This window comes from Cucurbita moschata, unplaced genomic scaffold (genome assembly GCF_002738365.1).
Source record: "Cucurbita moschata cultivar Rifu unplaced genomic scaffold, Cmos_1.0 Cmo_Scf00005, whole genome shotgun sequence".
NCBI lineage: Eukaryota > Viridiplantae > Streptophyta > Magnoliopsida > Cucurbitales > Cucurbitaceae > Cucurbita > Cucurbita moschata.
Genome location: NW_019268521.1, coordinates 1,409,016 through 1,420,247, shown reverse-complemented (window position 1 = coordinate 1,420,247; position 11,232 = coordinate 1,409,016). Strand labels below are relative to the sequence as shown.

Sequence of the window (11,232 nt, the reverse complement as noted above, 5' to 3'; positions counted from 1 at the left end):
AAAAAAAAAAAAAAAAAAAAAAAAATCAACCTCAATATTTCAGTCTTATATAATATCTGCAATTGCAAGAAAATTATAGCAGCCATCTAAACAGCATTGGTCCTCATTCTTTAGCACCGCCACAGAACTAACGATATAACCAGCAAGCAAATCAACACTGATAGTTTAAAGTAAGGAAGTATATGACCAATCAGATATTATGTTGCAGATACTTCGAATAAGCAGTTGAAATATGTAAAATCCGAATTGTTTTTTATTGTATGTTAGGTATCTAGAATATTATTCACGAGTAGAAATATAATGGATATCATAACACCATTCAAGCCACCCACCTAAACTTCATCTCTCAAATTTTTCAATTTAAATTTCAGACACACAAAGATAAAAGGTCAATATTTTACTCGATAGAACTTGATGAAATGGTGTGAGAAGATGTAGGAAAGATCCTCATAGTTGAAAAATGTTTAGACCTTGGGATACTCCTGAAGGTTGGGAGGAGATAGTAATTTACAGAAAATCCAAGCCCGTGAGTCGGTTGGGAGGTCAATTGTAGCCAAAAGGAATCCAATAGAATTGTGTCAAACCTTGGACCATGTGATTAGCGGTTTCCTCATAGCCTCCACAGCAATCACCAATGTATCCAAAGATTTTCTCCCACCACAAAGGAAAAGGGAGGTTTCTGATTGTAATCCAACCTCCATAGGTGCTCACCAACTCATCTCTAAAATAGCTTTGGAGTTGTCATTGAATAAAACTTAAACTTAAGTTTACCAAATAAGGTCCAATAAGTGTGGGCATACAGCTGTGAAGCCGTTTCGGCGCTATAACAATGGATGAAGGCTTTATTTTCCTGCAAAAGGATTGATGGAGAGGCACATGACCAAATTTTGAAAGGAGGCTCTGATGTCAATCCATGAATCATGTGAATGGAGGCAATGGACAATAATTATCTCCTTCCAAAAGGATGGGTGAAGGGTGCTGGTTGAGTCATGCAGGAGTAGCTGTTGTGGCTGCCTTTGCTAGAGAATTGAGTTATCATGGGAGCCACTTGTGGTATGACGTTGAGCTGTAGGTAGATGTTTTTCCTGCTGTGTTGGCTTAGTCATAAGATCTCTTTGAAGGAGGAGGTCTTCCTCTGGTATGCTTCAACAAGATATTCTGAGATTAGTGAAAAGAAAGAGAACCAGCCTCTTTTTTCTTTGTGCGAGCAAATGGTCAGCCGAGTGTTACTTCCATTATTACTAAGCTGATCGATTAATCTCAGTGATGTATCCATGCTGATTTTTAGTTTCTCAATCCAGATAACGTAATCTTAACTGCACTGTTTAGAAAAGAACTTGTAGTAGCAGGGCTCTTCAGGTAAACTTTTGAAGGATGAAGCCGACTCATTCAAAGAAATCCATGTGATGGAGAGGGAATGGGAGGATGACTTACTGGACTCCTTTATTTTTGTTCGACTATCATGATAATGAAGGTCAATACAATGGAAAATGTCTTACGATCAAGTGTGACATCCCATTTGGAGCAGTTCTAAGATCACTGTTACAGGGATGAGTTGTAGCCAAGGAGAGAAAGCATGATCGGAGGCTTTACGGTCGTTAAGGGTGAAAGGCGAGGCCGGGGAGAAATGCATTAGAGATTTTATAATGTCATGGCTAATGGTTCATCAAAAAAAAAAATGTTGCAGCCAATTAGCTGGCATTAAGTATCAACTAATTTCCGTCTTGCTAGACTATGACACATACTTTGCATTTTACAAATATAATCAGGTAGCGCATAGAAATAATGATGATGAAAGCCAATTACTAATGCAAGTATAGAGAGGGGAAAATCAGATAATGCATAGATTCCACATACCCACATTTCTCAGCACAGCTTTTTGATATAATTGTTGATTGAGCTCCGCTATCAACAAACGCCTAAAACAATACCATTGAAGCAATTAACCTTCTCTCCTCAGTTGACAAAAAGAAAAAAATGTCCATATACCACAAACAGTTGAATTTGATATATAAGGATTTTAACCAATTGAAATGCAGTGCCTTCTAACATTTTCTAAAATGTAGTAGAAGAGAAATTAAAATGAATAATGTGTGTTAAATCCACTAACCTTTAATGGAACACCATTAACTTCCATGTCAACGTACAACATGACCTGAAGAGTTACACATGAAACGACAAACCATGAAACAAAATACAATACAAGTGGACAATGTTGGTCAATGTAACACTTACCACTCTTGCAAAAGCTTCAGGATTGTGTTCAAGAGCTGCAGCCCAATTTTCATCAATTCCTTTCTGCATAGGTATTGGTAATTTAAAACAGAAATCATTTTTCATATAATGAAAACTGAAGTCAGTATCAAACATTGTTTAGTGTCAATAACTCTTCAAATTTCAACCAGGAGAGAATTATGTCTGTGTGCAGTAAAAGAAGAAACCTAAAACAAGACCTGACAGAGCCCTCTTGGTATCCTAATTTTATGGTGGAAAAATGATCTTCATATAAGCCCAACCCATTCCTAACTCACCATTTGACCATCAATGTCACCCGGCAACAACTTGTAATTTATGCTGGAAGAAAATAGGATGATAAAATATTCTAACCTGACGAATTGCAGCTTCAATCTTCTTTTGGGCCTCAACATCAAAAGGATCTGCATACAGAAGGGCCTAATAGACCAGAATAAGGAGATCAATATCAGATTCTCGATCAATTAGGCTATTAATAAAGACTAATAAATAACCTACTTACCATCTCCTCTTCTTGTTGACGCTGTAGTACAGATCTCTGACGATGACGCTCTCTTAAAATCTGTTGTAGATTATTAAGGTTGTTTCCAACAATAGCTTGTGCCAATTCAGGGTCACTCTGTCAAGCCCATGTACGATTTGAACAATTACTCACTAGTTGCATAACCGTCATAAAGAAAATGAAGCTCAATACAGAAACTAGTTAATACATGAAATCAATTGATCTGCACTCAGTGTACATAGCAATAACGATCCAGCATCTTGCTATCCTGTTTGTTTATGTTTAAACTATTCAAGGACTGAAAATCGAATGCATAAATAAGAAAGATTATAAAGCTTCTTGGTTCCCAGTTATGAGCTTGGGAGCTTTAACTCATTAGATCTGTGTGTTGTTTTAGATAAAATCTTTGATTTCAAAGGAGGTGGGTGTATGCATTATTTGAGAATATTAAATCATATGTGAGGTGGAGGGATTCAAACCGACAACCTCTTTCATCATCCGTGGTGTATGCATTATGGAAGACCAGAAAGTTCACTATAAAAAATATATCTCTAGCACTTCAAAATGCTGTCTTTTCTGGAATATCAGCCTATGTACGTGTACTGAGATCAAAGGAAGGATAACACGTTTCATTTGTTCTTTCATCAAAATGTTATGGGACTTTTTCATGCAAAAGACATTGAATCAATTGGGATTTTGATGCAACTTGAGAATTATAGTTTGCAACTAGTGGACATACATTCTGATGAGAGGCAAAATTTTTGTGAGTTAATATGACTTGAGCACTATTTCATGAAATTTGGGCCAATAGGAATCAAATAATCTAGCAGTAGGAAGCTAGGTTGGAATTAATTAAATACCAAGCGGCTTCTTGTGAGCTAATTCTAGTGACTTCTGTAAGACTGTAATTATTATGTAAGTGCAATCAATTGTAATTGACTTGATTTCTCGTGACCTTTTAGGTGGAGTTTCTATATCCTTATTGTAACTCTTGAAATATCAATGAAATTTTTGTTTTGTTGCCCCAAGAAAAAAAGGATAAGTTGTGACTTCTATCTCAAAAGAAAATCTTTATTGTAACGAAGCAACACGTCAGTTTTTACCTGAAAAAGTTGAGCCATTGTATTTGAATCACGCCTAATGTGTTGCTGAAAGGCTTCAGGGTTCACTGCAGAACCATCTGGGTTGAAGCTCAAGTTATTGGTAGAAGCACTGCAATGTTATTGATATTAGATTTTGAATAAAAAGCATGCAAAGGAGTGCAAAATAATGGGTAATTTGAACAGCACTTCTCGTCCCTTGAACAGTAACCAAAAACACACCGCGTTGTATGTCACACAAAAGAAGAACAAAATACTGTAAGTGCTATTGCGATGAGTAGTAATTTGAGTTTCAAGGGCAGCGTTCAAAGGAGCTTTATGGTTAAAGCCTTTCTACTGAACACCGTATTCCAATACAATACTCTAGTTTTTTTATAAAAAAAATAATAAATAATTATGTTAACAATTATAGTTTTTTGTAATCCACCTTCGTCGTTGGAAGGCCTTTCCCCTCCCTTTCCTTTTGTAAAAATTAGTGTGTGGCAACTAAATATTATTGGCTTCAAAAGCCAATATATTATTGGTCATTGGCATCATAAATCACGTTCCCAAGTGTATAAACAACCATATGCAACCCAACATTTGATATCTTTCATTCTTAGAGTCAAAAAAGGTGAATGAATTACGTCCCGAGCATTGACCTAATCTATACAGTTATTTTAAAGAATGGAAGTGTATTTTTAAACCAAATTGTCTGACAAAGATGGTTTTTTTTTAGATGAAACATATTTCATTTTGAAAGAAATCTTTTTGGAAGACGACGATGAAAGAAATTTTGCAAAAAGAAGTTACAGAATGGACATTCATTAGGCCAAAAGTATGGTAAGACAGTAACCAAAGGGGGGATGACATCAAAACAAAGCCATTAGAAGAACATTGCTAAGTAAAAACTTGTAAGTAGATTTGGTCCCATTTAAGGTTCTTTGATTCCTGTCCAGCCATCTTCACAAGGTAAAGCCAAGGACTTTGCTTCTCATTCTGGAGAGGTTGGTCAATGATAATTTTGGAGATAAAATCTGATGTATTAGCTGGTAGACCAGCGGACCAGCTGAAGCTATGGAGGATGAAGGACACAAAATTTTGAGCTATGGTGCAATGGATGAAGAGGTGTCGTGACTCAGAATCCCTTTTTTTCTAATAACAACTTTCGTGAGAAAATTAGAAAGAATACAAGAACATACAAAAACCCAAGCCCACAAAAGGAAGTACTATTAGAGAATGGGGCTCCAAATGCAATCTTACCTATAGAAAAATTATAAAAGATCTTCAAAATCAAAGCCAAACATCACTAGGAGCCCTTCCAAACCTCTAAATGCTCTATTAGATAGCACAGACCCAACAAGCCATAAGAACTGACCCTCTCACAAAAAGGCAAATGGAGGAGGAACTTTCTGATTATATCACTATTGTCCTTGTGACGGACTAGCAAGAAGTTGAACATCTGAAAAAACGAATTTCAAACGAATCTCAAGAACTCACATTTCCAAATAATGTGATCCAAGTCTTCCTTTGGCTTCCGACCGAGAATGCAACAAAATAGGCTAACAGGGCATTTTCCTCAAAACCTATCCAAATTGTTAACTCGTCCGTGTAAAACTTGCCAGGTAAAGAACTTCTTATTCCTTGAAATCTTTAACCTCCAAAGAGCAGAAAAGACGGACATACTAGAGGATCAAACAGCAAAAGAAGGATTTACAAGAGAATTCCTTCAAAGGAATGGGACTCCAAGCACGAATATCTCTCCTCCCAAACCTAAACCAAATTCCCCAATCGAAGGCAATAGAAAGACAACATTTGTCACTTCCCTATTGAACCAAGAGTGACGAAACCCAAAAGAGAAGGAAACTGAGCTCCCGACCAGACCAAAAGTCAGACAACAAACAATTTTAAATTAAAAAAAGACAAATGATAGATACAGTAAAATGTAGAGGAGAGGTGTATATCCCCCACCCACTGATCTTTAACTCCACCTGACGGCCACTCAAAAAGATGAGGGTCCTACTTGCTAGCAATAATCCTATGCCAAAGAGAATTAAGCTCAACGAGGAAACACCAAAGCCATTTAGCTAACAGAGATTTGTTACGAGTCCTTAAATTCTCAATTTCTAACCCCCCAAGTTTACAAGCTTCTCAATGACTTCCCACTGAACCAAGTGCGCTCCTTCTTCACCCATTGGAAAGGGCGCATAAGCTTCTCAATAGTCAAAGTCTTTGGACCGTAGCTTGTGTCTTGATATCACCATGAGCATGCTCCCATAAGCAAAAACTAATTTTCCTTCGACAAGAGTCTTTCAAAATTTCAGTGTATAAAGGAGATGATTCTTAGTTCATTAGGGAGCCACTGAGTTGGTTCATTGAGGAGGCATTGAGAGTGAGCAATGGAGTTTTGTTCAATGAGGCTTTTTTGCTTGATGATATGATGCCAAGGAGGTCTTGTGGATTATATAGTTTTATCCTTATTATTTTGCCTAGAGTCAATTGAGTAAGTCCCATACTTCCCTTTAGCAATTCTGCACTATAGAGCTTCACCCTCATGTATGTACTTCCAAATCATTTTCTAAGGAGGCTATATTTCTGTGTCTGATGTTATCAATGCTGAGATTACCACTAAGTCTTTTGAACCTCCTTCCAATAACAAGGTGAGCACCACCCTTCAATTGAAAGGTTTGTCCTTGTTCGTCGCTATCATCCTGATTAGTATGATCTTAGTCAACTCTTTGAGGTATTTCTTAGTCTTCAAAAAAGTGAGAGGCAAAAGCAGCTTCCACGATAATGGTTAGGGAGTCCTTAATAGCCTCAAACTTTGACTTTGGGTTGTTTGGGAACCGCTTGTATTTCCATGAAGTGTAGCATACTATCTTTTTTATATTTTTGTCGAAGTCTAAGAAAGAGAAGACTGAGATGGTAGAAATCTAGATAAAGGGTGAGAAAAATGTGGTCAATTCTCAAAGATTTCATAGGTCTCATTGGCGATTCAGAGAGAATATGGATATTTATTTTTAGAGAAAATAATAACAGGGGCCTTCTTTACATTTTATCCCCATTTATGACATATTGTAGTATAAAAAGAAGTTTAGTTAAGATCTCAGCAAACAAAATAATTTGGAAATTACTAAACTAATCAACTAATCCATAAGACCCATTGGTAATCATAGTTATTCGGGTGCAATTACTAGGTTATGTTTGTCAGAAATCACGACCCTCCACAATGGTATGATATTGTCCACTTTAAGCATAAGCTCCCATGACTTTGCTTTTGGTTTCCCCAAAAGACCTCATACCAATGGAGATGTATTCCTTATAAACCCATGAACATCCCTTTAATTAGTCAATGTGTGGGACTCCCACCCAACGATCCTCAACAATGTTATCGAGTATCCTATAAGACTATACCTCCAGATCAAAATAAATGATTCTGCAGTATGAGAAGGAGAGAAACGCACCTAGAAGCGCCAGCAGACACCATCATAATCAAATCTTCGTCTTTAACACCCAAGCCTCTCAATTTTTCAAAATTTTTCATCTCCTTGCCATTGTACAGCAGCTGCTGCCGCTGAAGCGGTACTTGGGTCTGAGCATCAACAAAGTCACACATACATAGAATGAGCTAACCATTGAAAAAGAGAGCTTCTACTGAACTTAATCTTAAATGTACGAAGTTTCGGATCACAAAACGTAGCAAAATCGCCAAAAGGCTAACTCATTCCCCAGTAAAGATCCAAACGTTCAATTCCCACAAGTTCTATATCCCAATTTTCCTCAGCTACCGATCACAACAATCAAGACAAAAGACAAATCCTCACCTCAACCTCCAGCAGAGCTTTCACGTTTTCCACCTATTTGGCAGCGAAGAGGAAGAGCTTTAACAAAGAAGATATAATCGAACAAAGAAGATAATGCAGGAATGTGGAGTTGGGCGTTTCTGAATGAACAAGATAAAGAAACTTACAGATTCATTGGGATCAACATCCAAGGAAAGAATCTGTTCGTCGGCTGTCATTACAGTGATTTTCATCTTCTTCTTCTTCTTCTTCTTCTGTAAACTGAATCACCTCGGATTGAGAATCTTCGCGGAGAAATCTGAGTGAAATTGCGGAGCTCGAATTCAACTTCACGAAGAACTTGGAGATTAAGAAAGGTAATTGACTACAGTATTTGGGTTTTCTTTTGCCTTCGCCTTTTCCAATCCCTCAATTCGATGTTTGTTGAAGCCGTTCAAATTCTAAGGATTGGAATGCTTCATCATAATTTCGTCGCTAAATTAATAAAAATACAATTAACTTACAAAAAAAAAAAATAATAATTAATATTATTTTCTAACCTTTTAAAAACGATGAATGAGAAATAGAATTAAGATCAAAAGCATTAATGATGTTTACCACTCATGCACTTTATAAATAGGATACAAACTATCAACTAATACTTAAAAAAAATATAAAAAAATATATAACTAACTAAATCTCCTAAATATAAGATAAAATATACCGCTAATAAAGAAAAAATATTAATTGACTAAAAATATCTAAAATATATTTCATATCTAATTATTAAAATATATTCGCCAAATATCCTAATATTAACATTATTTTAAAAAAATAACCTTAAACTTTTAACTTAATTTTAAAAAAATCAAAAAATAATCTTGCGGTTATATACCATCTATGAAATTTTAAAAATAACATTAAATTTTTTTATCTCTATACAAAAAATTCTTATCATCATCAGATGAAACTGCGTGTCGACACCTCATAGATTATCTCCAAATGTTTGAATGTTACCTTTGAAAGTTTGTGAGTATTTTTGAAATGTGGTATGCTGTCAAATTTTAAAAATAACGTTAAAATCTTTTATTTTTATAAAAAAATTATTATCATCAATATATGATGAGACTGTTAGTGATGTTTCAGTTTTTTTAAAAGTATTTTGAACTATTAGTGAAATTGTTTTAATTTTAAATTTATTTTTGAAACATTTTTTAAACTATATTTTCGAAGGTTGATAGTTCAATAATATTTTTTAATAAAATATTATTTTATTTTTTTTAGTTTTAAAAATATTTGTTAGACTTTTTTAATTTAAAAATATTATTGAAATTTTTAAAAATTTATGAGTTTTTAAACAAAAGTTTAATTGTATTTTTATTAATTACGTAAATGGATGAAGTTCTAATTTCAAATAAGTATAAATTTTGTATTTTAACGTTAATAAATTTATAAATGTTAAAAATATTTAATAATTCTATAATTTTAACTTAAAAAATATCTCATAAATTTTAAAATAAATGTTTATACGATTTGTTTTCAATTAACATATTTGAAATTTTAAAAATTATTTAATTTATCAAATTTAAATTTAAATTTCAAATCTAACTAATATTTTGTATCTACTAAATTAGTTAATATATATATTTTTTTATTTATTTATTTTGATAGGAATGAGAAAGGATGGGTAGGGGCAAAAATGAGGTTGGAGCGGGCAAATAATATACTCCTCGTCCCAACCTTAACAATTGTTCAATTCTACTAGGGAAATCGCCCTCCCGACCGTAACTGAAGTTACGTCGAATTGGTTTTCAGTAATTATACGAACAAATATAATAATACGAAACAAGATAAGATTTAACGTGACTTTTTTATTCAATTGCCAACACGTAGCTAGACATTGGCTTTTTTTTTTTTTTATGAAATTAGAAATTAAAATAATTGTTGTAAATGTATAGACAAAAAAAAAAGGGTCAACCAACCTCTTATAGATTATGTTTAAACTTTTTAATATTATTCTTAAAGTTGATAGATATTTTTAAATAATATTATTTTTTGTATTTTAAAAAAATAGAGTATTTTTTAAATTAAAAAAATATATTAATGAAATTTTAAAAAACTCAAAAATATTTTTGAAAGTTATATTTTTTTTAACCATTTTTAAAATTTAAGAATATTTTTAAAATAAATTATTAAATGTTTTCTTCCCAATTTTATTTTTTTATTTTTAAAAAAGTTTCCCAATTCCATTTATTTAATATCCTGGTGTGATTGGAGATGTCGTAAAAGGTCGTTGTGGTTGGACTCTATTATGGATTTCTAACCACATTCTCCGCAGGACCCTCTTATTTCTTCCTTCTCCGAGCTCAGATTATGGAATAAGGAACCGAGAAGAAAGTATCAGCAACAACAGGTTTTATTACAGGACAACTCATGCAGTCTCATGATGTTCATACATCTAGCATTGGTAGACCTCAAACAATAAGTGTCCCCTAGCTTTATGGTATCTTTTGTTTCATGCAAATACTTTTTTGGATTGAGTTTTTTTTTACTTTGTAATAATTAAAAAAATATTTTTATTAATTTAGTCTGTAAAAGTTCATTTTCAATGTTATATGAGTCCGTTATAGATAATATCAAATCCTTCTTACAAAAACCAAATTTCTGTAGTTACAGCGAAATTTAACCATACTTTCAAATATTATCCCTTCAAAATTACGTTCCAAAAAAGAAAAGAAAACGAGTCTTCGATCCAAAGTTCTTCAGAATTCAACTCCAGAAACAGAATTAAGATCACATCAAATAAGGAGTAGACCGCGAAAAATTCCTCCACTACGAAGAACATTCAAACAATTTCTGTACAGAAATCAAAATCATCACAAATCAACAACAAATCCCTACCATCACTGATCCGTTTCCCATCGCCGGTGCGGCCTAGACCGCGAAAAATTCCTCCAATACGAAGAACATTCAAACCATTTCTGTACAGAAATCAAAATCATCACAAATCAACATCAAATCCCTACCAGCACTGATCCGTTTCCCATCGCCAGTGCGGCCAAGACCGCGAAAAATTCCTCCAATACGAAGAACATTCAAACTATTTCTGTACAGAAATCAAAATCATCACAAATCACACCAAATCCCTACCAGCACTGATCCGTTTCCCATCGCCGGTGCGGCCTAGACCGCGATCGAAGAAACGGCCGTCTCGTAAAAGAAGCCAAAGCGAGGTCGTATTGAGCCCTAGTTTCCGGATCCGAAAGCGTCTCGTACGCACTGTGAATCTCGAGGAAACTGCATCCATCACCATAATCATCATCATCAGAAGAAGCATCGCACTCCGATCTCCTCGCGGAATCAGGATGGTAAATCTTGGCCAGACTCCGGTAGGCGGTCTTGATCTCGATAGAGGAGGCGTTGTTCTTGACGCGGAGAACATCATAGAAACTGGCTTGCGAGCGGCGCGATCCGGTGGCGAGCGGGAGAGAGGCCATCGGGAATGCGAAGAGCTTGGTGGCGGACATGGATGGGAATGGGGAATTTGTTGAGAGGAATGGCGTTAATGGCGATTATAACGGGGGTTTAGCAACAAGATTGATGAAGAAATCGTGAG

General features: G+C 34.8%; 2 protein-coding genes across 4 annotated transcripts in view; both read right to left on the bottom strand.

Annotated features, from left to right (window-relative positions):
* LOC111443594 (DNA damage-inducible protein 1) overlaps positions 1-8,092 on the bottom strand; it is an 11,839-nt gene extending 3,747 nt beyond the window's left edge. The window contains exons 1-9 of one of the 2 annotated variants that reach the window (XM_023081483.1): positions 7,805-8,092; positions 7,659-7,691; positions 7,299-7,426; positions 3,859-3,967; positions 2,756-2,872; positions 2,608-2,673; positions 2,236-2,298; positions 2,111-2,155; positions 1,858-1,919 (exon numbers count right to left, since the gene is read on the bottom strand). In XM_023081483.1, coding sequence (XP_022937251.1) covers positions 1,858-1,919; positions 2,111-2,155; positions 2,236-2,298; positions 2,608-2,673; positions 2,756-2,872; positions 3,859-3,967; positions 7,299-7,426; positions 7,659-7,691; positions 7,805-7,870 — 689 coding nt within the window. In that variant the 5' untranslated portion in view covers positions 7,871-8,092. The remainder of the gene's footprint in view (positions 1-1,857; positions 1,920-2,110; positions 2,156-2,235; positions 2,299-2,607; positions 2,674-2,755; positions 2,873-3,858; positions 3,968-7,298; positions 7,427-7,658; positions 7,692-7,804) is intronic. The other variant, XM_023081482.1, reaches the window with a different exon arrangement.
* Positions 8,093-10,362: 2,270 nt separating this feature from the next.
* Positions 10,363-11,232, bottom strand: LOC111443399 (chaperone protein dnaJ 11, chloroplastic-like). 2 transcript variants are annotated; one of them, XM_023081200.1, is made up of 2 exons: positions 10,800-11,232; positions 10,363-10,550 (listed from the first exon to the last, which is right to left on the bottom strand). In XM_023081200.1, exons 1-2 carry the CDS (start codon positions 11,141-11,143, stop codon positions 10,520-10,522), a joined length of 375 nt encoding a protein of 124 aa, XP_022936968.1. In that variant the 5' UTR covers positions 11,144-11,232; the 3' UTR covers positions 10,363-10,519. The 2 variants fall into 2 exon arrangements, with proteins under 2 accessions (XP_022936968.1, XP_022936967.1); XM_023081199.1 differs by having other exon boundaries at positions 10,363-10,642; positions 10,767-11,231.

What these genes read in the sequence shown, in the direction of transcription:
- LOC111443399 (XM_023081199.1), bottom strand. Translation starts at nt 11,143, where the DNA reads ATGTCCGCCACCAAGCTCTTCGCATTCCCGATGGCCTCTCTCCCGCTC.